This window comes from Cannabis sativa, chromosome 9 (assembly GCF_029168945.1).
Source record: "Cannabis sativa cultivar Pink pepper isolate KNU-18-1 chromosome 9, ASM2916894v1, whole genome shotgun sequence".
NCBI classification, from domain to species: Eukaryota; Viridiplantae; Streptophyta; class Magnoliopsida; order Rosales; family Cannabaceae; genus Cannabis; species Cannabis sativa.
The window spans coordinates 714,709-741,672 of NC_083609.1; the positions used below are offsets into that span (position 1 = coordinate 714,709).

The 26,964-nt window shown below is 33.8% G+C and overlaps 5 protein-coding genes across 5 annotated transcripts; 3 read left to right on the forward strand and 2 right to left on the reverse strand.

Moving 5' to 3' along the window:
- The first annotated feature begins 4,422 nt into the window (after positions 1–4,422).
- Positions 4,423–15,550, forward strand: LOC115723446 (putative disease resistance protein At3g14460). The gene is made up of 2 exons (XM_030652934.2): positions 4,423–15,263; positions 15,340–15,550. Exons 1-2 carry the CDS (start codon positions 14,429–14,431, stop codon positions 15,450–15,452), a joined length of 948 nt encoding a protein of 315 aa, XP_030508794.2. The 5' UTR covers positions 4,423–14,428; the 3' UTR covers positions 15,453–15,550.
- LOC115722585 (putative disease resistance RPP13-like protein 1) lies at positions 12,564–13,073 on the forward strand. Its single transcript, XM_030651825.2, has one exon. The coding sequence runs from the start codon at positions 12,564–12,566 to the stop codon at positions 13,071–13,073; it is 510 nt and encodes a 169-aa protein (XP_030507685.2).
- LOC133030994 (putative disease resistance RPP13-like protein 1) lies at positions 13,076–14,416 on the forward strand. The gene is made up of 2 exons (XM_061104169.1): positions 13,076–13,534; positions 13,577–14,416. Exons 1-2 carry the CDS (start codon positions 13,076–13,078, stop codon positions 14,414–14,416), a joined length of 1,299 nt encoding a protein of 432 aa, XP_060960152.1.
- A 1,328-nt stretch (positions 15,551–16,878) lies between the features above and the next one.
- Positions 16,879–20,826, reverse strand: LOC115723447 (1-aminocyclopropane-1-carboxylate oxidase homolog 1). The gene is made up of 3 exons (XM_030652935.2): positions 19,882–20,826; positions 18,294–18,618; positions 16,879–17,425 (listed from the first exon to the last, which is right to left on the reverse strand). The coding sequence occupies exons 1-3, from the start codon at positions 20,430–20,432 to the stop codon at positions 17,174–17,176; spliced, it is 1,128 nt and encodes a 375-aa protein (XP_030508795.2). The 5' UTR covers positions 20,433–20,826; the 3' UTR covers positions 16,879–17,173.
- Positions 20,827–22,822: 1,996 nt separating this feature from the next.
- Positions 22,823–25,304, reverse strand: LOC115721712 (1-aminocyclopropane-1-carboxylate oxidase homolog 1). Its single transcript, XM_030650782.2, has 3 exons — positions 24,704–25,304; positions 23,661–23,985; positions 22,823–23,244 (listed from the first exon to the last, which is right to left on the reverse strand). The coding sequence occupies exons 1-3, from the start codon at positions 25,252–25,254 to the stop codon at positions 22,993–22,995; spliced, it is 1,128 nt and encodes a 375-aa protein (XP_030506642.2). The 5' UTR covers positions 25,255–25,304; the 3' UTR covers positions 22,823–22,992.
- Between the last annotated feature and the right edge of the window lie 1,660 nt (positions 25,305–26,964).

Consider the following 26,964-nt stretch of genomic DNA (forward strand, 5'->3'; position numbering starts at 1 on the left):
ACAATGGAATGGACACGGAAGTATGGAGGATTGATCGGAATGTGCAACAGTATCCACTATAGGGGCATTCATTTGTCTGAATTGACATGGAAGGTTCTCCAAGAATTCGCTGGCCCTACTAGATAGTGGAAGAAACCTATCCTTAACACCCACTTGTTTTTGATATAAAAATCGTTTAGGTATTGATAGTTGTTGAGCCCAACATAAGGTTTTCATGCTCACCTTAATAAAGCATGGATGATTTATCATAATATGCAACAATATGAGATTTATCGGCTACGAGATCACCATAACCATTGATGCAACAACTAGGTTATATGGAACAATGGGATGGACACGAAAGTATGGAGGATTTATAAGAATATGCAAAAGTATCCACTGTAGGGGCTTTCATTGTCTGAATCGACATGGAAGGTTCTTTAAGAATTTGATGGTCCTACTAGCTAGTGGAAGAAACCTATCGTTTAGGTGTTGATAGTTGCTGAGCACAACATAAGGTGTTCTTGCTCACCTTAACAAAGCATGGATGATTGATCACAATATGCGAAAGTACTAGATTGATCGGCTTCGAGATCACCATAACCATTGACGCAACAACTTGGTTATATGGAACAATGGAATGGACATGGAAGTATGGAGGATTTATCAGAATATGCAAAAGAATGCACTGTAGGGTATTGTCCGAATGGACATGGAAGGTTCTCTAAGAATTCGCTGGCCCTACTAGCTAGTGGAAGAAACCTATCGTTAACACCCACTGGTTTTGGATATTAAAATCGATTAGGTATTGATAGTTGTTGAGTACAACATAAGGTGTTCATACTCACCTTAACAAAGCATGGATGATTGATCACAATATGCGAGAGTACTAGATTGATCGGCTACATGATCACCATAACCCTTGATGCAACAACTTGGTTATATGGAACAATGGAATGGACACGAAAGTATGGAGGATTGATCAGAATATGCAAAAGTACTCATTATAGGGGTTTTCATTGTCCGAATGGACATGGAAGATTCTCTAAGAATTCGCTGACTCTGCTAGCTAGTGGAAGAAACCGTCCCACTGGTTTTGGATATTAAAATCGTTTAGGTGTTGATAGTTGTTGAGCACAACATAAGGTGTTCATGCTCACCTTAACAAGGCATAGATGATTGATCACAATATGTGAAAGTACTAGATTAATCGGCAACGAGATTACCATAACTAATGATGCAACAATTTGGTTTTGTGGAACCATGGAATGGACACGGAAGTATGGAGGATTGATAAAAATGTGCAAAAGGATGCACTGTAGCGGCTTTTATTGTCTGAATGGACATGGAATGTTCTCTAAGAATTTGCTGGCCATACTAGCTAGTGGAACAAACCTATCCTTAACACCCACTTGTTTTGGATATGAAAATCGTTTAGGTGTTGATAGTTGCTGAGCACAACATAAGGTGTTCATGCTAACCTTAACAAAGCATGGATGATTGATCACAATATGTGAAAGTACTAGATTGATCGGCTACGAGATCACCATAACCGTTGATGCAACAACTTGGTTGTATGGAACTATTTAATGGACACAAAAATATGGAGGATTGATCAGAATATGCCAAAGTATGCACTTTAGGGGCTTCCATTGGTCGAATGGACATGGAAGGTTCTCTAAGAATTCGCTGGCCCTACTAGCTAGTGGAAGAAACCTATCCTTCACACCCACTGGATTTGGATATAAAAAACGTTTAGGTGTTAATAGTTGTTGAGCACAGCATAAGGTGTTCTTGCTCACCTTAGCGAAGCATGGATGATTTATCACAATATGCGAAAATACTAGAGTGATCGGCTTCGAGATCACCATAACCATTGACGCAACAACTTGGTTATATGGAACAATGGAATGGACACGGAAGTATGGAGGATTGATCGGAATGTGCAACAGTATCCACTATAGGGGCATTCATTTGTCTGAATTGACATGGAAGGTTTTCCAAGAATTCGCGGGCCCTACTAGCTAGTGGAAGAAACGTATCCTTAACACCGACTGGATTTGGAGATAAAAATCGTTTAGGTAATGATAGTTGTTGAGCACAACATAAGGTGTTTATGCTCACCTTAACAAAGCATGTATGATTGATCACAATATGCGAGAGTACTAGATTGATCGGCTACGAGATCACCATAATCATTGACGCAACAACTTGGTTATATGGAACAATGAAATTGACACAGAAGTATGAAGGATTGATCAGAATATGCAAAAGTATGCACTGTAGGGGCTTTCATTGTCCGAATAGACATGGAAGGTTCTCTAAGAATTCCCTGGCCCTACTAGCTAGTGTAAGAAACCTATCGTTATCACCCACGGTTTTTCATATAAAAAATCGTTTAGGTATTGATAGTTGTTAAGCCCAACATAAGGTGTTCATGCTCACCATAACAAAGCATGAATGATTGATCATAAAATGCGACAATACTAGATTTATCGGTTAGGAGATCACCATAACCATTGATGAAACAACTAGGTTACATGGAACAATGGAATGGACACGAAAGTATGGAGGATTTATAAGAATATGCAAAAGTATGCCCTGTAGGGGCTTTCATTGTTTGAATGAACATGGAAGGTTCTCTAAGAATTTGATGGCACTACTTGCTAGTGGAAGAAACCTATCCTTAACATCTACTGGTTTTGGGAAAAAAAAATTGTTTAGGTGTTGATAGTTGTTGAGCACAACATAAGGTGTTCTTGCTCACCTTAACAAAGCATGGAAAAGCATGGATGATTGATCACAATATGCGAAACTACTAGATTTGTCGGCTTCGAGATCACCATAAGCATTGACGCAACAACTTGTTATATGGAATAATGGAATGGACACGGAAGTATGAAGGATTGATCAGAATATGCAAAAGTATGCACTGTAGGGGCTTTCATTGTCTGAATGGACATGGAAGGTTCTCTAAGAATTCGCTGGCCCTACTAGCTAGTGGATGAAACCTATCCTTAACACCCACTGGTTTTTGATATAAAAATCGTTTAGGTATTGATAGTTGTTGAGCCCAACATAAGGTGTTCATGCTCACCGTAACAAAGCATGGTGATTGATTATAATATGCGACAATACTAGATTTATCTGCTACGATATCACCATAACTATTGGTGCAACAACTAGGTTATATGGAACAATGGAATGGACACGAAAGTATGGAGGATTTATCAGAATATGCAAAAGTATGCACTGTAGGGGCTTTCATTGTCTGAATGGACATGGAAGGTTCTTTAAGAATTTGATGACCCTACTAGCTAGTGGAAGAAACCTATCCTTAACACCCACTGGTTTTCGAAATAAAAATTGTTTAGGTGTTGATAGTTGTTGAGCACAACATAAGGGATTCTTGCTCACCTTAACAAAGCATGGATGATTGATCACAATATGCGAAAGTACTAGATTGATCGGCTTCGAGATCACCATAACCATTGACGCAAAAACTTGGTTATATGGAACAATGGAATGGACACGGAAGTATGGAGGATTTATCAGAATATGCAAAAGTATGCACTGTAGGGGCTTTCATTGTCCGAATGGACATGGAAGGTTCTCTAAGAATTCGCTGGCCCTACTAGCTACTGGAAGAAACTTATCCTTAACACCCAGTGGTTTTGGATATAAAAATCGTTTAGGTGTTAATAGTTGTTGAGCATAACATAAGGTGTTCTTGCTCACCTTAACAAAGCATGGAAAAGCATGGATGATTGATCACAATATGCGAAACTACTAGATTTGTCGGCTTCGAGATCACCATAAGCATTGACGCAACAACTTGTTATATGGAATAATGGAATGGACACGGAAGTATGAAGGATTGATCAGAATATGCAAAAGTATGCACTGTAGGGGCTTTCATTGTCTGAATGGACATGGAAGGTTCTTTAAGAATTTGATGACCCTACTAGCTAGTGGAAGAAACCTATCCTTAACACCCACTGGTTTTCGAAATAAAAATTGTTTAGGTGTTGATAGTTGTTGAGCACAACATAAGGGATTCTTGCTCACCTTAACAAAGCATGGATGATTGATCACAATATGCGAAAGTACTAGATTGATCGGCTTCGAGATCACCATAACCATTGACGCAAAAACTTGGTTATATGGAACAATGGAATGGACACGGAAGTATGGAGGATTTATCAGAATATGCAAAAGTATGCACTGTAGGGGCTTTCATTGTCCGAATGGACATGGAAGGTTCTCTAAGAATTCGCTGGCCCTACTAGCTACTGGAAGAAACTTATCCTTAACACCCAGTGGTTTTGGATATAAAAATCGTTTAGGTGTTAATAGTTGTTGAGCATAACATAAGGTGTTCGTGCTAACCTTAACAACGCATGGATGATTGATCACAATATGCGAGAGTACTAGCAGTGATTTCAAAAGAAAGGAACGCTCCTATAAAGGAATTGATAGTTGACGAGGGGTTACCAAGTGGATGGGTGGAGAGCTGGAACTTCAAATTCAGAAGGAACTTAATGGATAGAGAGCTACCAAGCCTTATTTCATTGATGCAAAAAGTGGAACATGTAAAAGTGTCTAGTATCTCAGAGGATAGTCGTATTTGGAGACCAGATCCTTCTGGTGTTTTCTCTTGTAAATCAGCTTTTTCCTGGCTGACAAATTCATCAATTAGGGGCTTGGATTGGACAAAGTCCCTATGAAAAAGTTGTGTTCCATCAAAAGTTAAAGTGTTTGGCTGGCTTGTGGCTTTGGAAAAAGTAAATGTCCATGATAAGGTGCAAAAAAGGAAGCATTTTCCTTGTATTTCCCTTGGGTGGTGCGCCTGCTGCAAAGGCAGCGGAGAAAATGTTGGCCACCTTTTCTTGGAATGAAAATATATTCGACGATTATGGAAATATGTGTTGGGAGAATTTGAATTGTCTTGGGTTATGCCAAGGTCTGTATCACATTTGATAGCGTCCAAGCTAACCGGAAGTAAACGCAAAACAAAGCTATGGAAAACAGTGATATTAGCAACAATTTGGGCCGTATGGCTAGAAAGAAATGCCAGAATCTTTGAAGGGACTACTAAATCAGAAGCGGATGTGTGGGAGCAAGTTAAATTTTGGACAGCTACTTAGGTCATTAGAACTAAACATTTTGAGGACCTATCCTTTTTAGATTTGTGTAGAGAATGGAAAACATTTGTATAGGGTCAGTAGGTGGTTGTATTTATTTCTTTTTTTCTTCTGAGGCAAAGTGGGGGAGTACTCTTGCCTTAGAATTTTTGCTTTGTTATTATTTGTAACCATGGTTTTCTTCCACCACAAGGGAGGCTTTTAATATATCGGGGAGGATCCTGTCGAAGACAAAAGGATCTTTTCTCTTTTTCAAAAAAAAAAAAAGTATGGATCCGAAAGTAAACAATGAAAGGTTCACTTGGTCGAACTTCAGATCGGTGCCCATTTGGAGCAGATTGGATCGATTCTTATTCAGTAATAAATGGAAGATCATGTTTCCTTTTGTCAGACAAGAAATGATGGTGAGATTAGTAGGGGCATTGATAATTTGGGATACTAGAAGCATCACTGTGATTGACTCCTTGGTTGGGGATTTCTCGGTCTCGCTTCTAATAGAGGTATAAGGCTGTAGCGCGTGGTGGTTTTCTGGGGTTTAGGGTCCATGTTCGCACAAACTAAGGCTTGTTTTTGGGACGAACTGGCTGGTCTAAGTACGATTTGTGGAGGTTCATGGTGTCTAGGAGAGAATTTTAATGTCGTTAGAAAGGTACAAGAATAATTAAATAGTGCCTCTTACACTAAGATTATGAAAATGTTTGATCAGTTGATTAGAGAATTGAAACTTGTAGAGCCAAAATTGAATAGTGGCAGCTTTACATGGTCAAATTTCAGAGAGAAGCCTATTTGTTGTAGGCTGGATAGATTTTTGTTTTCTAATAGCTGGAGCGAGTTGTTTCCCATTTGTGAGACAGGAAATGGTGGTAAGAATGGTTTTGGACCACAGTCCTGCAGTCCTTCACTCAAATTCGTGTAAGTGGGGACCTGGACCATTTTGATTTGATAATATATGGCTGGAGCATAAGATGTTTGCTAAGTGTTTCGGGGCTTGGTGGAGAATTGTTGTTGGGTCTGGATTGGCAGGGACAAAGTTCATGAGCAAGTTGAAAGAAGTAAAAGAAAAAGTCAAGGAATGGATTAAGGTAAATTATGGCAACAACCATGCAATCAAGAGTGCACTAGAAAAAAGACTACTCACTTTGGATCAGTTGGAAGCAAAAAATGAGTGGAATCCCTCTTTAGTGGAGGAGAGGAAAAAGGTTAAAAACAAGCAAAGACTTACATTCGAAGAGGAATGAAGTGTGTGGCTGAAATCAAAGTGAAAGTGAGCTAATTAAGGAGATGCAAACTCGAGGATTTTCCACAATATGTTAAATGCAAGAAAAGTTAAGAACACAATCTCAAGAATTGAAAGAGAAGCTGGGACGATTCTGGAAAATGAGGAAGATATAGTGAAAGAAACCATCTCCTTCTTCTCAAAATTGTACACTTCAGAGAGGAGAAGAGGTAAGTGCATAGAAGGCATGGATTGGCTAGCTATCCCGTTAGAAGAAGATGAATCAAGGATGCAAATTTTTAGTTGCGAAGGTAGCAAGGCTTTGGGGCCAAATGGATTCAGCTTGGCAGTTTCCAGTCTCAATGGAAAGTTATTAAGGAAGATTTGATGGATATCTTCAGAGCTTTTGAAAAGGAAGGTATCATTCAAGGAAGCATTAATCAGACATTTATTTGTCTGATCCCTAAGAAACTCAATAGTTGCAAAGTTAGAGATTACAGACCAATCAGGTGGTAACAAGTGTGTATAAGTTAATATCAAAGGTGTTTTCTCTTAGATTAAGGGGAAGTGTTGGAGGAGATGATCATGGAATCACAATCAACTTTTGTGGAAGAGCGAGAAATCTTGGACTCGGTGCTGATAGCAAACTAGATTGTGGAGGATTATAGAAGCAAAGGCAAGAGTGGTATGGTATTCAAAATTGATTTTTAAAAGCCTATGATAGGGTGGAGTGGGTTTTTTTAGATATGGTTCTGTGCAATAAAGGGTTTTGACGAAGAGCCTATGGAAAAGTTGTGTTCCATCAAAAGTTAAAGTATTTGGTTGGCTTTTCGCTTTAGACAAAGTGAATGTCCATGACAAGGTGCAAAAAAGGAAGCCTTTCCTTTATATTTCCCCTGGCTGGTGTGTCTGCTGCAAAGGCAGCGGAGAAGACGTTGGACATTTGTTTCTGGAATGTAATTTTATTCGGTGTTTATGGAGACATGTGCTAGAGGAGTTTGAATTGGCTTGGGTTATGCCAAGATCCGTACTACAAATGATAGCTTCCAAGTTAACTAGCAGTAAATCCAGAACAAAGCTATGGAAAACAGTTATCTTAGCAACACTTTGGGCTGTGTGGCTGGAAAGAATTGCCAGAATTTTTGAAGGGGATGCTAAATCAGAAGCGGATGTGTGGGAGAGTTAAATTTTGGACAGCTACTTGGGTCTTTAAAACCAAACATATTGAAGATTTGTCTTTTTTAAATTTATGCAGAGAATGGAAAAAAAATTTATAAGCTTTGGAGAGTGATTTTGTCTTAGGACTTTTTGTGTGATGTCAATTGTAACCATGGTTTTTCTCCGCCATAAGCGAGGCTTTCTAATAAATAACAGGGAGGATCCTGGACAAGTGGATCTCTATTCTTTTTCAATAAAGGGTTTGGAGTTACATGGAGGAAATTGATTAAAGGTTGCATCTCGTCAACGTCCTCAGTTTTCATCAATGGAAGACCAAGGGGGAAATTTATTTGTTCGCGGGGATCCATTATTCCCTTTCCTGTTTTCATTGGTCGTTGATGTCCTCAGGAGAATGATGAAAAAAGCGGTAGCATTAGGTAATTTTTCGGGCTTTGTGGTTGGAAAAGACAAGATACAAGTCAATCATTTTCAATATGCAGATGACACTCTCTTGTTTGTTAACATTGAGGACTCATTGCTGAAAATGGAAAGGTTAGTGGAAGCTTTTTGTGATATTTCTGGCTTGAAAGTAAATCTGAAGAAAATTCAGTTGTTGGGAATATGTATGGATGAGAGGGTTGTGTTACATCACGGATTGCCGATTGGCTGTGAGGCTGGGAGTTGACTATGAAATATCTAGGGATGCCATTGCGTGGATCGCCTAGGAAGTGGTGCTTTTGGGGACCAATCTTGGATAAGTGTGCTACGAGATTAGATGGGTGGAGGTAGGTTGACATTTATTTAGTCTGTGTTATCCTCTCTCCCAATTTATTTCTTATCTTTATTCAAAGCTCCAAAGGGCGTAATAAAATTATTAAAGAAGACAATGAGAGATTTTTTCTGGGAAGGTAGCGAGTCTTCGGGTGGAGAACACTTAGTCTCATGGGAATGTATGTAGGAAACGGGAAGAGGGAGGCTTGGGTATTGGAAGTTTGGCATTGAGAAACAAAGCCATGCTCATGAAATGGCTGTGGAGATTCCTTTGGAACCAAAGGCGTTGTGGCATAAAATAGTGGTGAGTAGGTATGGCTGAAAACCCGTGGGATACAAAAACTTGACCCCAAAGTTCTCCCAAAAGCCCTTGGAAAGACATTTCAGATTTGTATGAATAGTATCTTGGGCTGGTGCATTTCAAGGTTGGCAGGGGAGACAAAATTCGATTTTGGGAGGATGTGTGGATGGGTGACGCTCCCTTGAGTAGTGAGTTCCCTGATCTAGCAATGATCTCCAGGCAACAAATGGGAGTATTAGGGAGCATATAGTGGATGAAGGACTGCCAGGTGGTTGGGTTGAAAGCTGGTATCTGAATTTTAGGAGGAATTTGTTGGAGGGAGAAGTTCCAAGTATCACTATGCTTATGAAGAAACTGGAGCATGTAAGAGTAATCAATATTGCGGATAATTATCGAGTTTGGAAGCTTGATCTATTGGGGGTTTTCTCTTGCAAGTTAGCTTTTCTGTGGTTTACTTCAAATCCATTTACTGAAGAATTGTTCTAGTCAAGGATCCTTTGGAAGAGTTGTGTTTCGTCAAAGATCAAAGTATTTGGGTGGCTTGTTTCATATGGCCAAGTAAATGTTCATGATAAGCTACAGAAAAGGAAACCACCTTTTCTCTATATCTCACCAGGATGGTGCGTCTGTTGTAAATGCAGTGATGAGGATATGAGACATCTGTTTTTGGAATATGCCTTTGTTAGACATATATGGTCGAAACTGTTGGTGGAGTTTGAAGTAAGTTGGGCTATGCTAGGATCCATGACACTAATGATAGTTAGCAAACTGAATGGCAGTGAAAGGAGTACGAAACTGTGGAGAACAGCGTTGCTGGCAACTATTTGGGCTGTTTGGTTGGAGAGAAATGCCAAGATCTTCGAAGGGGTTGAAAATGATTCGTTAGTTATTTGGGAGAAAGTGAAGTTTTGGACAACTACTTGGGTGTTTAAAACTAAATATTTTGAGGATTTGTCCTTTTTAGATTTATGTCAGGAGTGGAAATCCCTTTTGTAGCGGCTTTGTTTTCTTTGTCTGTTATATGTGGTAGGATGTTGTTAGTCCTTCGTTTTTTGCCGCTAGTTTTGTAACCACGGGTTTCCTCCGCCATGAGTGATGGTTTTTTATTCTTTTCGGGTGGGGGCTAGTCTAAGACTTTGGCCTCTCTCTCTTTTTCAAAAAAAAAAAAAAGATGTTCATGTGAGAATTGTTGTTCTTGATTCGAATCCTCCATCGTGGGGACCCTCTCCCTTTTGGTTTGACAACATGTGAGAATGAGTTTGTACTATGGTGGAATAGTGTGTGAGTTCAAGGGTGGTCAGGTTTTAGATTCATGGAGAAACTACGAGAAGTGAAAGGAAAAATAAAAGAACGTAATTAGAAAGAGGTGGGAAGTAAACAACTAAAGAACAATCACTGGATGGACGACTGTATATGTGAACAGAATGGAGGAACGAGGTGAGTGGGGTTCACATTTAACGGAAGAAAGAAGATGGCTTAAAATAGAATGGAAGCGAATTGCTATTGACGAAGATGCAAATGAGCAAAAGAAGAAGAGATTAAAAATTTAGTTTTTGAGTGAGATGGGGAGAAAGCCCCTTGACCAGATTGATTTTCAATGGCTATGTACCAATCAAATTGGGACGTAGTGAAGAAGAATCAATGGAAGTGTTTAGGAGGTTCTCAGAGGAATTGATCATTGTATGAGGCAATAAAGCCAAGGAATCCTTGTTCCACTTGTACTACTTTCAGTGGATGTTTGCCTTCTAGTACTCTCACTCCACTCTATCATTACCCTCCTCTTCAAGAGCTTCGTTTGTGGTATATTGTGGATCTTCCTTTAGATCCTCGATATGGATTTATTTCCCAATCTCAAAACTCTTCATATTAAATCTAGCCACTACATTGGGCAGCTCTTATGGAGAAATGTGCTTGTAGAGTTTGAATTGTCTTGGGTTATGCCAAGGTCTGTATCACAAATGATAGCGTTTATGTTAATCAGCAGTAAACGCAGAACAAAGCTATGGAAAATAGTGATCTTAGCAACAATTTGGGTTGTGTGGCTAGAAAGAAATGCCAAAATTTTTGAAGGGGCTGTTAAATCAGAAGCGGATGTGGGGGAGAAAGTTAAATTTTGGACAGCTACTTGGGTCTTTAGAACCAAAAATTTTGAGGATCTATCTTTTCTAGATTTATGTGGAGAATGGAAAAAAATTTTCTTATTGCTCTGTTTTTAACTGTAACCATGGTTTTCCCCCGCCACAAGCAAGGCTTTTTAGTATATAACGGGGAGGAACATGTCTAAGACAAGAGGATCTCTTCTCTTTTTCAAAAAATCTAGCCACTACATTGAAGCTAAATGTCAAAAGGGAAATCTCTGGAGGAACTAACATCTATCTTTATCTATCCAAAATTGTGATAGTTTTTTTATCTTTCTCAAATGGTGGACTTATTGCTCCCAAGCTGAGTAAGTTGAAGGTTAGTAAAGAGGTTTGCTATTGGACACCAGTGGTGCCTAGCACCCTTAACACGTGTCGCTTTGCGATTGGCTAGCGATACTCCCTAAAAACTATTATATTAAACTATATGGGACTTGATACTTACTTAGACCAATAGCGATATTGACAGGTAGGAGGGTGCTTTGGTACCTTTTAGCATTTCTTATTAGTAAATGTCCTAACTTGAAGTGGTTGCCAGAGAAGATGACTTCTCTCTCAGCCTTGAAAGGGTTGACAGTCAAACCTTGTCAGTTGGTAAAGAATTTCCCTGTTAGTTTGCTTAGACTTATTACATGCTATGATGTATTTTTGAGGATGAAATGAAATTGGCAAACATTACCCCATTTTACCTATCTTCAAATATTTTTTATTTTGCTCTGTTTTTCCTAATAATTTTGATTGATTTATATATCAGAACATGGAAACAAACTTATGTATATCTAGTTTAAGGTCAAGTCTTGCTTTGCTCAAATCAATACACTTGGAATTCTAAAGTTTATGACAATTTCAATATAATATTCCAACCATTACATATAAGATATATAAATTCTGATAGTGGCCTAATATTATACTATAGATATATATATATGGTCTTCTGGTTTTGAGGCCATATACGGTGGTTTGTTTAGTTTGTGTGTCCGTCGGAGCTTGTTTTGTACCATGTATGATGGTTTGTTTATGTACTTGTTGCAACTATGTACAATATTAGGCCAAAAATATAAAAAATAAGTATTTTTTTCAACATAAAAATAATAATAACAGAAAAGACAAATGAATACAGATTGTACAACTTATATCAAGAAGATAATTAATTAATATTTATATGTAAGTCATTACTGTTGATTCTGAGATAGGCAGTGCATTGTTGCTAAAAGTGAATGGTAAAATGGATTAATGGCTCAACAAATAACTTGCTCATAAGTTTCTTTAAATACATTCAATATTTGGCAAACATAGCCTAAAAGAAACATGTTAATGACAATTACACAACAAAATCAAATCATTTCCATTAAACTGGATTTAATCAATTTACATTGATTTGCAGCAGCTCACAAAAGTTTCATCTGCAACCTAATTTGAGATGGTTCTTCGGTCGAGGTTGATTGTTTGACAAGCTTCCCAACCTTGGGATACTTGTGGATGAACTTATCCTCCCAATCCTCCAAAACATGAAGCTCATCAAGACTGTCATTCATGTCTTGAGACTTAAAATAAAGGAGAGCCAAAGCTCTAGTACCTTCTGGGACCATAGAACATATTCCTGTAAAACGCATTTTATCCCACACACTTGGAAGATCACACAACAAAGTACTTACAACAATCAAAATTTTGCTTTGATCATGAGCTTATTTCTGAGGAAAATTGAAAAAGACATCAAGAGAGGTTAGGTAACATTTGACCAAACAGGATGGTTTCAGTTTGGCTTTGTTTCAGTCTCAATGGGAGGTAATCAAAGAAGATTTGATGAAAGTGGTTAAGTTGTTCGAAAGAGATGGCATTATTCAAGGACAGAAGTGATGAAGCCTTTCAACAGTGGGACAAGAGGAAGCAAAATAATAGTAACAACAAGAAATGAAAAAGTTGCAGATGTCATTCGAACTGTTGATACACACCACCTTAGAGAATTGTCAAAAGATGAGTGTTGGGCACTATTTATGAAGCACGCTTCCAATGGAAACTCTAAAAAGTTTATTGAAAACCCACAATTAGAAAGTATCAGCAGAGAAATTGCTAATAAATGTAATGGTTTACCATTAGCTGCTAAAGTTCTAGGAGGCCTCTTGAGATCAACACTGGATGTTGAGAGATGGAAACAAATAGCAAAGAATGATATTTGGGAGTTGACACATAAAAGGAGCAAGATAGTTCCAGCTGCTTTAGAATTGAGCTACTACTATCTTCCTCCACACTTGAAGGGGTGTTTTTCTTATTGTTCAATATTCCAAAAGGCTATGAATTTCAAAGAGCGGAGTTGGTCTTATTATGGATGGCTGAAAATCTTGTGCAACATTCCGGGAAGACTATGAGAATGGAAGAAGTTGGCTGTGAGTATTTTGATGATTTAGTATCTATGTCATTTTTTACAAAGATAAAGACTACCAAGACAGGTAAATTTATTTTTGTCATGCATGATCTTATAGTTGATTTGGCTAGAACTATTTCTGGAAAATACAGTTGTTTGTTAGAGGAAAATGATGACATTGATAGGCTTGAGAAGAAGACACGTCACCTTGGATGTGATATGGAAATTTATATTGATAACAAAATATCTAGCTATGATTTTGAAGCTACTCATTTGCGAACCTTTTTAACATTTGATTCAAGATATTCTGAAATCAGTATTTCTAAGGAAGTAGTGCAGAATCTGCTATCGATGTTGAAATGTTTAAGAGTATTATCTTTTCGTGGTCTTCATATGAATGAGTTATCTAATTCAATCAGTGAACTGAAACATCTTCGCTATTTAAATATTTCTGGCACCAAGATTGTGATGTTGCCCAAATCTGTAAATTAATTGTACAATTTGCAGAGTTTGAAATTAGAAGATTGTGATCAACTTGAAACTTTGCCTAAAGATATGCATCATCTCATTAATTTAAAACATCTCGTTGTTAGTGGAGGTAGCCTAGTTGAGATGCCAAGCCAAATATGCAAATTAAGAAATCTCCAAATGTTGACAACTTTTGTTGTGGGAAAGAATAGTGGTGCTAAAATAGAAGAGTTAGTAGAACTTCAAAGTCTACATGGGGAGCTTTCCATCATGAAGTTAGAAAATGTGGTCATTATTACAAAAGCATCAGATCAAGTTAATGTATTGGATAAGAAGCAACTTGAGAAATTGTGTTTGGCATGGAGTTTTAATGATGTTGTTGATCCAAAACATGGAGAGGGTGTGCTCAAAATCCTTTCACCAAACACAATGTTGAAGCAACTCAAAATTCTTAATTACTCAGGCTCTAAATTTCCGAATTGGGTTGGGAATGATTCGTTTAGCAACATTGTTGAAGTAAGGGTTGATGGTTGTGAGCGTTGCTCCATTTTACCACCCTTTGGGCAACTTCCTTTGCTAAAAGATCTTTACATTTCAGGATTCAATTCAGTAGTGATGGTGGGTGCTGAGTTTTATGGGAATAGTTCTGTCAAGAAGCCATTTTCATCATTGGAAACATTGAGATTTGAGAACATGCCATCATGGGAGCAATGGCATTCAATGCAAACTGAAGAGGCAACGACATATGGGAAGCTCAAAACACTTGAAATTTTTAATTGTCCGAAGCTTGTTGGAGATTTGCCTCGCTTCTTTCCTTCATTAGCGGATATTAGAATTCAAGGAGACAAGAAATGTGAATTATTAAGTCTCCCAAGATGATGTATCAGGAAAATGAGTAGTCATCACCTAGCAAATTTGATAATGGATGTTTCTTCCACTCTCCCTCCACTCTACCCTCCTCTTCAGAAGCTTCAATTGTTGTCTTGCGGATCATCGTTTAGATCCCTCAATATGGATTTATTCCCCAATCTCAAAACTCTTTCAATTGGTAACAACCACTATTTTGAAGCTCTTTCAATGTCTGATGGGAAATCTCTTGAGCAACTAACATATTTACTTATCGAGCATTGTGGTAGTTTTGTATCATTCCCAAATGGTGGACTTATTGCTCCGAAGCTGATTGAGTTTGTCATTAATTATTGCCTTAAATTAAAGTGGTTGCCTAAAAAGATGACTTCCCTCTCAGCTTTGAATGATTTTGAAGTCATAGATTGTCCGTTGATGGAGCCTTTTCCTGAAGATGAAGGTGGTCTGCCTGTTAGTTTGTCAAGACTTCGAATATCCTATGATGTATTATTGAGAATGAAATGGAATTGGCAAACACTACCCCATCTTACCATTCTTCATATTCTTAGTAATAAAGAAGATATGGAACCATTTCCTGAGGAAGGGCTGCTGCCAACCACTATTACCTCTCTTAGTATTATGTCATTTGCGAAACTTAAAATCCTAGACAAAAATGGACTTAGACAACTCACCTCCTTGAAAACACTTGAGATCTTGGACTGCCCTGAGTTGGAGACATTGTCAGAAGAAGGGTTCCCAACCTCCCTCACCTCTTTGGAGATAGATGATTGTCCTCTGGTGAAGAAAAAATATGACCCGGAGGAGAGTGGGAATGAAGAGTACTGGACCAACATTAGTCACATACCCAATGTCCAGTTTGGTATGTATTTTCTAATCAACAACCACCGTAATGTATGTGAACAACTGTTAATTCGTTGCTCAATTTGTTTTGACAGGCCTAGGCTTTACCGAAGACTCTTGTTTTTCGTCTGTTGTTCAATCAATGAAAGAATTTATAAAGTATCAGGTGTGTTTAATTACAAACAATTTACATTTTTTCTTTATGTAACATTCTCTTGAAAAATTACTTCTGGGATATCCAAAATATGCATAAGTTCTTTTCCACAATAAAATATATACATTATACATGGTTTATAATTTTATCTATTATCCATACAACAATTGCATTTTTACTTCAAGGGAGTTTATTTTGTTAGGCTAGACTATTTAATAATTTGTTTATTTCGATCAATAGCTTCACAATTCTTTCACCACTTAATCATATGCATATCTTTTTTGTATGTGTGACTATGTTTGGTAAAAGTTTCTAAACATGCTTTTTTACCTTCAATTTTCCTCTAATGCAGAGACTAGTATTGCTATTGCAGATGATAGAGGAGATTTCACAACCTGAAACAAGTAATGTTCATGTAATTGGATTATAATGTGGTTGTTTTGGTATTTGTGTACTTATATTATCTGGTTTTTCTTTATTATTTATGATGTTTGAGTTGTTTTCTTTATATCGGTGTTGTGTAATTTGCTGTCATAGCAGTATGTAACCACGATTTTCCTCGACCATAATTAGGTGAGGGCTATGAATAAACTTGGGAGGAGGTCACTCGTGGACATGTGTGTTTGATCATACAGTTCCCATGGAGTTGACACCATTGTTGCGTAATTGAGACTTAAATCTGGAATTGTATAGTGCTGACTCAAATCATTAAAGTTGATTCATTTGTTTGATTCTCATTATTTAGTTAGTGTGATTTTGATTGCTATTAGTGACAAACCAAACCATGAAACAAAACTTCAAACACACACATATACACTATTTTATCAATATTAACTGTATTTGTTTTCTCACCTCACTTTTTATCACTTTACCCCAGATAGCTCTTTTCTTGACTGGTGCATAATTTCTTTTAAGGCCTTGGATATAGAACAAAAAGGTAATGAGGGCGGGTGACATTGATGTAACTGCAAAAAAGGTATCTTGATTAATGGAGATATGCTCAAAACTCTGAGTTAGAGTCGTCTTGGCTTAGTGTACAGGCAAGAGATGGGGATGAGCATTAGATTTTGGCACAGGTTAGTAGTATTAAGGTCAATATAGTGGCACAGCATGCAAATGATTTCTTGTTGAAGGTTGGACTTCTTTTCATCAAGGTCAAGTGGATTATGAGAATTTTTATTTTTATGGTTTTAAAGTATAAGTTTTTAAAAATATGGTAGTTTCTCAAAAGAGTTGTTTTATGAGAAAAATTTTAAAAAAAGTTAAAATATATATATAAAAAACAGAATAAGGTACCTGGTTATCCTGCCCTTTGATTATCTTTACCTGTACCTGGTTATCCTGCCCTTTGATTATCTTTACCTAATTATTTCATATTTTTTTAACTTTTTTTTTTCAATTTTCTCATAAAATATTGTTGTTACAAATTCACTTACATAACACTACTCACAGGGTTTGACAAATATATCCTTACATCAAATACAACAAAGATCAAGACTAAAGAACATAAAATCAGTTACAACTGAAACAGTTATAAAAACAGTTACAAATATCAATAGAGCTCTGTCCTAAATCAGAATCACAGATCAGTATAAAAGGAAGTATTTTTCTCAGAACAAGAGATACAACAAGTAGAGAACAACATCAACTCAATTACAAAATACAAATTAACATCCATATTCATGTGTTTATATATATATATATATATATATATTATGATTATAAGATATAGGCATAATTAAATAAGTATTTAATAATGAAGTTCTATACATAGTTCAAAGCTTAAAATGATCCAAAGCCTTTATACCATCAAGGCCTTTATTGAAGGAAAAGATATTGTAATCTCTCAAAGTGATTTCTTTATACTTTGGAGAATTATTTTCTGATAATAATTCTTTGATGGGTCCAAACACCTTTGAAGTTGGCAACATATTAGTACTGAAAAAACTTGCCACTGATATTCTTGGACCATTTTTACTTGCTAATACTCTATGCTCATTGCTTTTGAATTTGTCATTTGTTATAAGCTGAAAATTTACACCATTAACTAATTAATATTATACATAAATAATTATAACATTAAATACAATTGTATAGAACAATTTCAATTATGCTCAGGACCGACTCAAGAGTGGGGAAGCAGGTGCAAATTAAAGGTGAACATATTAAATACTGTTCCAAAAGAGCAGTGTTCAAAGTGTAAGTTTTATAAAACCAACACCATTGAAAAATTATAAGCCTCGGTTCTACCTTAGAAATAGGGTAGTTTTAAATGTTAGTTTTTTAAGTTGATTGACATTTTGACCAACACTAACAATACATTTTATAGTGTGTTAGTGTAATTATTTTTAAATAATAAAGTAATTATATATATATTTGTTTCATTTATAATCGAGAGCTGTGCAGGACAACCGACTAAATTTTATCAGAAATACAAAATAAAATATAAGTCATGACGAGCCAACCATATAGAATAAAGGGTAAATATTATTTTAGACTCTGTATCTTTGTAAAAGTTATAAATTGGACCATCTGTTTTGTTAAATGATAAAATAGGCCTTATATTTTCTAAAATTGTAAAAATAAAACTCTGAACTCAATTTTCAACAGTTTTATTTTTTATATATATATAACTAACTTTAAGACAATTTCTAATGCGAATAGATACAGAAAATGTAACCAATTTCGTCATAACATCTTTAGATCATATTATTATTAAGTTTTATTTTAACAAAAAAAATAAGTTAAGGGTCCTGTTTGTATAATTTTAGAAAATACAGGGTACATTTTGTCATTTAACAAAACAGATGGTCCAATTGGTAACTTTTGCAAAACACAGACTCCAAAATAGTATTTACTCTAGAATAGATAAAAGTTATATGAATAAACGCTTGCCTGCAAAATATCACCAATGTTGATCACTAGAGCCCCAGAAACAGGTGGTATGTCAAACCATTTGTTATCTTTTAGAACTTGGAGACCTCCATTAAGGTCATCTTGGAGAAGCAATGTAATGAAGTCATTGTCAGAGTGTTTGGTTGTTCCCATAGTTAATTCTGGTTGCGGACATGGTGGATAGTAATGACCTAAAACGAATAGACCCTCGGCGCAACCTATGTTGCTCAAGTAATTTGGATCAAGCCCTAATGCTTCAGATAACAACTCGAACAACACAATTCCAAGTTTCATTATTTCGTTTGAGTACTCAAGAAGAATGTCCCTATGAGAAAAGTAGTTAATTACAATCATTTTTATTAATTAATCATAAAAAACTATTATAAGATTGTGTGTATTTTTGGCCATATAGCATTGTTATGGAGCACTAAGGTATCTAACGTCACTATGAGGCGACGCTTTATAATTGGTTAGTAGTTTTCTATATTTTTTAATAAAGTAAAATAGGCAGGACCCGATATTGAATTGTACAAATAGCGCGATATTATACCTCATAAAGGTGCTAGCTAGGCAGTAGCACCATGAGTGCCCTTTAGCATTTCTCGGTAATGCCACGTGTATATGAGAAATGCTAAAGAGCACTCATGGTGCCTAATACTCTTATGAGCTGTAATATTGCTATTGATGCAATTTAATATCGAATCTCACTTATTTTTATTAATTTTAATTTAATAAAGATTATAGAGAACCGTCAACTAATTATAAGATATCATGTCATAGAGGTGTTAAGCACATTGATACCATATAACAATACTCTCTATAAGTGGTGTTTGGTCCGACTTACATAGTGCCTAAGAACAATACTCTATATGACGTTCCATATATTACACTTCATTATTGTAGCAAGCTTAACATCCTTCCATATAAATATTCTTGTATTTTTGTTAATAGTTTTTTAAATCAATTCATAGCTTTGCAACCCAAACACAAACAAATCCCATTTGTTTAATAAAAAAAATAGAAACATTTGAAAGCAAGTCATCTCCTATACAATCATCAAAAATAGGAGATCGAAGCTATTAAAACATAACTATATATATGCACAACTTGCACCAATTTTTGACAATTAATGGATTTAACAGCATAAGGTTGAAACCAATTATGAACTGAAAAGAATGAAGAAAAAAAATAGTCCCACTAGAAAAAATAATTTCCTTTTAGTTTATTAATAACAAGTAACCCAATATATATTAAGGAAAGAAAAAGAAATACTCACAAATATTTTTTGAAGCAATTAATTAAACTTCTATAAAATAATAGACATAAATTAAGCTACAAAAAAATTATTACTATTTTTGTTTTAAATTTTTATCATTTTTATAGATGCCATATTATTACATATATTTATTTATTTATTTTATTTCTTATTCTAAGTCTCTAAATTTTATATTGCCAATTAATATTTTGGATTAAGAAGAATCATGTTTTGTTTTATTATGTTCTTAGTACTTTATGTTAATTCAATTAAACAAGCAACATAATTATTAATAAATCTAATTAGAATTGGTAATTAATTAAAGGTACTTACCTGCATACTAGAGGCAAATCTTGAGGATTTGGAGGGTGAGGAGCCATAAAACAAGTAAATGTATCCCTCCAATTCACACAAGGAGTAATATACAAATCAAAGTTGCTATTATAAACAAATGGTTCCGAAATATCTCTTGTATAATACTCCTTCTTAATCTCATCCTCTTGCTTGTAAAAACAACGAACACCGTCTTTCATTTCCTCCAAAACCCTAATTGGGATTCCATGGTTGACGATTTGAAAGAAGCCCCATAATTCTGAAGCTTCTCTAACTTTCTTAATGACATCTTCTCTTGTTCGCTCGCCATTAATAATTCCTTTAAGATCTATAACTGGAATGCTCACTTGGGTGTCTTCGGAAACTGATGATGATTGATCAGATGGATGATGGAAAAAAGTTGGAATTTCAGTGATTCCAGAATCAACAAGGCCTTTAACACCGGCTTTTGTATCGTCAAAAGCTTTGAGCTCGCTTTGTCTGTCGCTTTTCGCCTTTGGTGTCGTTTGAGTAGCGAATTCATCACTATTGGTACTAGTTGTTGTTACCATTTTGGCAACTATTGGAGAAAGCTAAAAGCTAGAATTGGTTGATCAATGCTTTGTACTATATATATGCATTATTATTGATGTTTAAAATAGTAAATAAAAGATCAATATTAATAATAATATATTTTTGTATGTGTCATATATATTACATCACTATACTTTAAAGAGTCCCATATATACCAAATAAGAAAAAACAAAATAATATTAAATATTTATTAGAAACGTGGATCCTTAATTTCATCAATTTTTTATAGATATTTAATTAATTAGCAAACATTTTATTCCATTAATTATCTTCTACCTTAATTTATAATAAATAAATTAAATTAATAATTGTATATTAATTTTCTTATACTATACACACACAAAACTTGCAATTAACTAAAAACTAGTAATATTATTGAATCATAATTTTTTTTTTTTTGGAATTATCCCTAATATACATGTATAAATGTAGATATGATATTATCATGATTGATGAATAAAGCCAATACGTGGAAAAGAACTAGCCTTTAGCTAATTGTGGTTCCTATATTTATTGTTGTTTAATTAGGTTTGGACCATGGTGAGTGGTATATATAAGTCCCCCACCAAAATTAAATACCAATAAATTTTATGAGTATTATTATTGAGTATGAATGATGTTCGATATTTAAAAGTGACGTCTTACGATTATTTATAATGAACAATATTTTTTAAAAGTTACTATATCAAAATAGTATGAGATTCGATATTTAATTGCACAAATAACGATATGACACCTAGAATACTAAATATTAGCGGTGCCTTTTAAAAAAGCTTTTGTTAAAGAATGAGAAGTTAAAAAACCTAATACAAATGAAAGCATTTAGGAAAAATTTATACTAGCCTAAGATCAAAATCGGCCAAAATCTAATATTAATGAAAAATTTATTTAGAAACAGAGTAAATAATGAAAGTTTTGGTAACTTGTGAGTTAATAAATATAACTTGTAAGTTATATTTTTTTATGCCACACAAAAATTAAATAAATAAAAAAGTTGGAAATTATCCCTATTACATGTTTATCTAGATATGGCATTGACATGCATATAGCCAAGAAAATAATTGTGGTTTCTACTTGTTTTAATAATTAGGGTTTGACAAACTAAATAAAAAATAACAAAAATTGATCATTGAAGAGAAATACTAAAGGATAATTATGATACTTAGCACTTATAATTAAGTATTATATTGTTATTAGTACAATTAAATATTGAGTTCTACTTATTTTACTTTAATAAAGATTATAAAAAACTGTTAACTAATTATAAAATGTTACCTCATAGTAGTGTGGTCAAAGCTAAGGTCGACCCTTGTTGTAGATAAGGCTAATTTATTTTTATTTAAATAGTATTCTTAATCATAGTTTATATTGTACTCCATTTTATCAACATTAACTTTATTTTTTTTCTCACCTCACTTTTTATCACTTTACCTCCTCTCCCCTCACTTAAATAAATAAAAAAAAATGATATTTTGTCTAGAGGCACAACTTTGCTGGAATAGAATAGGTATCAGCACATCTTTAAACCCAAATAACTATGTTCTTAAGTAGTGCATAACACCCTTTAAGGCCTTGGATATGGAGCAACATTGTATTTTAGCCACAGTTTGATGGGCTCTTTGGGGGCAGAAATGATTTGCTGTGGAATATATTAATAAGGAGGTGATGAGGGCGGGTGACGTTGTTGTAACTGCAAAAAAAAGTATCTTGATCAATGGAGACATGCTCAATACTCTACGTTAGAGTCATCTTGACCTAGTGTACAGGGAGATGGGACTGAGCATTGGATTTTGCCACAAATTAATAGTATCAAGGTCAATGTAAATGCAGCTTTATTTTTAGAGGATCATGGGTATGGTTATGGTATAGTAGCACGAAATGCAAATGATTTTCTTGTTGAAGGTCGGACCTCTTTTCATCGAGGTGAAGTGGAACCAGAATTGGCAAAAGTAATGAGAGTTCGTGAGGCCCTTAGTTGGATTAAAGATCACCATTGGCAACAGGTTTTCATAAATATATATAGGATTATGAGAATTTTTATTTTTATAATTTTTAAAGTATAAGTTTATAAAAATATAATATTTTCTCAAAAAAGTTATCTTATGAGAAAATTTTAGAAGAAAAAAAAACACCATTAGGCACCTAGTTACCCTTTTATGGTAATTGGTTACCAGTTTGGTTACCTTTACTTGATTTTCTCATATTTTTTAACTTTTTCTTCAATTTTTCCATAAAATACTTTTAAAAAAAAAAATCATATTTTTGCACAAAAAGTATAGTACTTATTCAAAAGATAAAAAAAAAATTAAATTTTATACTTATCTTATTTTTAGCTATAAACAAAATTAAAAATTTAGTCAAATGGGACTATAATACGCATATAATTTTTCATGGCTTATTTAAGTTTATTATTATATCTATATAGCACATCAACTCAATTACAAAATACAAATTAACATCCATATTCATGTATATATATATATATATGATTATAACATATAGGTATAATTAAATAAGTAATTAATGAAGTTCTATAGTTCAAAGCTTAAAATGATCCAAAGCCTTTGTACCATCAAGGCCTTTATTGTAGAAAAAGATATTGTAGTCCCTCAAAGTGATTTCTTTATACTTTGGAGGATTATTTTCTGATAATAATTCTTTGATGGGTCCAAACACCTTTGAAGTTGGCAATATATTAGTACTGAAAAAACTTGCCACTGATATTCTTGGACCTTTTTTACTTGCTAATACTCTATGCTCAATGCTTTTGAATTTGTCATTTGTTATAAGCTGAAAATTAACACCATAAAATAATTAATATTATAAATAATTATAAAAATAAATTCAATTGCATAGAACAATTTCAACTATAATCAGGACCGGCTCAAGAATAGGGAAACAGGTGCATATATACATAAGTGAGTGCAAATTAAGGGTGAACATATTAAATACAATTATGTTCCTCAGTTCTACCTAAGAAATAGGATAGTTTTAAATACGTTTGGACCAACATAAAAAGTGCATTTTATAGTAGTGTTAGTATAAATATTTTTAAATAATAAAATAATTATATATATTTATTTTCACCTATAATCAAGAGCCGTGTAGGACACCTGACTAAATATTATCAGAAGCACAAAATAAAATATAAGTCATGTCGAGCCAACTATATAGATTAGGTAAAACTTATATAATTAAACGCTTGCCTGAAAAATATCACCAATATTGATCACTAGAGCCCCGGGAACAGGCGGTACGTCAAACCATTTGTTATCTTTTAGAACTTGGAGACCTCCATTAAGGTCGTCTTGGAGAAGCAATGTAATGAAGTCATTGTCGGAGTGTTTGGTTGTTCCCAAAGTTAGTTCTGGTTGCGGACATGGTGGATAGTAATGACCTAAAATGGATAGACCTTCGGCGCAACCTATGTTGCTCAAGTAATTTGGATCAAGCCCTAATGCTTCGGATAACAACTCGAACAACACAATCCCAAGTTTCATTATTTGGTTTGAGTACTCAAGAAGAATGTCCCTATGAGAAAAGTAATTAATTAGAATCATTTTTATTAATTAATATCAAAAATAATATTTATGTTGTAAGATATAGTGTACTTTTGGCTGTCCTATTGCCACGTACACATAGACCTAAGTGCATTAATTCCTACAAATGCGCTCATATAAAAATATGTTTCATATATAGTGGTGGCCAGTAACTAATATAAGTGACATTTTATAATTAGTTAGTGGTATTTTTTAAATTATATAGGACTCGATACTTAATTACACCCAATAAAAATATGACCGAGATACTAATAATATTTTTTAACAATTATCTGTATTATATAACACTTAGTTATTGATACATCTAAAAATAAAGCAAGCTAGAGAGTTAACCCTTAAAATTATTAGTTTACTATTAATTTACCTAATATTAATAGCAAAACACAAAGATCCTCACAATTGTTTTAAAGCAATTAATTAAACTTTCATAAAATAAGAGACATAAAGCTCATACTAAAATTATTACAATTTTTGTTTGAGAGAACTTTAAATTATCATTTTATAGATGCCATATTATTACATATTATTATTTTTTTTTAAGTCTCCACAAATTAAATTGAATGCTTTGTTTTATTTTGTTTTTAGTATATAACTTTATGTTAATTCAATTAAACATCAAATCTATATATACTAAAAACATAATTATTAATAAAACTAATTAGGATTGGTAATTAATTAAAGGTACTTACCTGCATACTAGAGGCAAATCTTGAGGATTTGGAGGATGAGGAGCCATAAAACAAGCAAATGTATCCCTCCAATTCACACAAGGAGTAATATACAAATCAAAGTTGCTATTATAAACAAATGGTTCCGAAACATCTCTTGTATAATACTCCTTCTTAATCCCATCCTCTTGCTCGTAAAAACAACGAACATCGTCTTTCATTTTCTCCAAAACCCTAATTGGGATTCCATGGTTTATGATTTGAAAGAAGCCCCATAATTCCGAAGCTTCTTTAATTTTCTTAATGACATCTTTTCTTGTTCGCTCGCCATTAATAATCCCTTTAAGATCTATAACTGGAATACTCACTTGGGTGTCTTCAGAAACTGATGATGATTGATCAGGTGGATGATAGAAAAAAGTTGGAATTTTAGCGATTCCAGAATCAACAAGGCCTTTAACACCGGCTTTTGTGTCGTCAAAAGCTTTGAGCTCGCTTTGTCTGTCGTTTTTCGCCTTTGGTGTTGTTTGAGTAGCGAATTCATCACAATTGGTACTTGTTGTTGTTACCATTTTGAAAACTATAAGAGAAAGCTAAAAACTAGAAGTGGTTGATCAATGTTGTCTTATAAAATAAATATCATTGTTAATAATAATATATTTTTGTATGTGTCATATTACATCACTATATTTTAAAGAGTCCCATATACACCAAATAAGAAAAAACAAAATAACATTAAATATTTATTAGAAACATGGTTCCTTAATTTCATCAATTTTTTTTATAGATATTTAATTAATTAACAAACATTTTAATTTTATTCCATTAATTATCTTCTACCTTAATTTATAATAAATAAATTAAATTAAAAATTGTATATTTTCTTATACTATACACACACAAAACTTGTAATTAACTAAAAAATAGTAATATTATTTAATTATAATTTTTTTAAAAATTATCCCTAATATACATGTATAATGTAGATATGATATTATCATGATTGATGAATAAAGTCAATACGTGGAAAAAAAAAAAAAAAAACTAGCCTTTTAGCTAATTGTGGTTCCTATATTTATAGTTGTTTAATTAGAAAAGTTTTAATTAGGTTTGGACCATGGTGAGTGGTATATATAAGTCCCCCACTAAAATTAAATACCAATAAAATATTTATGAGTATTATTATTAAGTATCAGAGTGACTTGTGACTTTTTTAAAAATAGCATCTTAAGATCAATTATAATGAACAAAATTTGTTAGAAGTTATTATATTAAATTATATGGGACTCGACTTAATTGCACAAATAACAATATAATACCTATAAGAGGATGCTAAACATCAGCGAGCGATGCCTTTTAAAAAGTTTTTGTTAAAGGGTGAGAAGTTAAAAAACCTAATGCAAATAAAAGCATATTTAGGGAAAATTTATACTAACCTTAGATCAAAATCAGCCAAAATCTAATATTAATGAAAAATTTATTTGGAAAAAGAGTAAATAATGAAAGTTTTGGTAACTTGTAAGTTACATTTTTTTTATGCCACACAAAAATTAAATAAATAAATAAACAAAAAAAATGGGAACTATCCCTATTACATGTTTATCTAGATATGGCATTGACATGCATATAGCCAAGACAATAATTGTGGTTTCTAGTTGTTTTAATAATTAGGGTTTGACTTGTTCAAACTAAAAAAAAAATAAACTAACAAAAATGGATCAATAATTAAAGAGAAATGCTAAAAGGTACTTATGGTACTTAGCAGGTATAATATTTATTATTAGTACAATTTAATATCGAGTTTTACTTATTTTATTTTAATAAAAATTATAAAAAACTCTAACTATTTATAGAATGCTACCTCATAGTGGTGTAGTCAAAGCTAGGGTCCCTTGTTGTAGATAAGGTAAAGAGCATCTCTAATGGTGACATGCTATGCAAAAATGCTACTTTTAGTTACGATCTTTTAATCACAACAAAAAAAAAATGTGACTGATAAATATAACTTTTAATCACAACAAGAAAAATTAAATACATATTTTTAAAAATATTACATTTTCTTTTAAAAATAATTTTGCTCCTACTTAAGGTTGAATTAGTCTCAAAAATAATCTTGGCTAATCATGACATGGTTAACATTAAGTACTCATTTTCCCTTCCAATATTGCTAATGGAGGCTTAATTCATAACACAAAATCACAATATTTTCATTATTTGTTTAAGAAAGAAAAGTATTGATTGAAATTTTCTTGAAATGATTTTTTTTATGGAATAGAAAAATG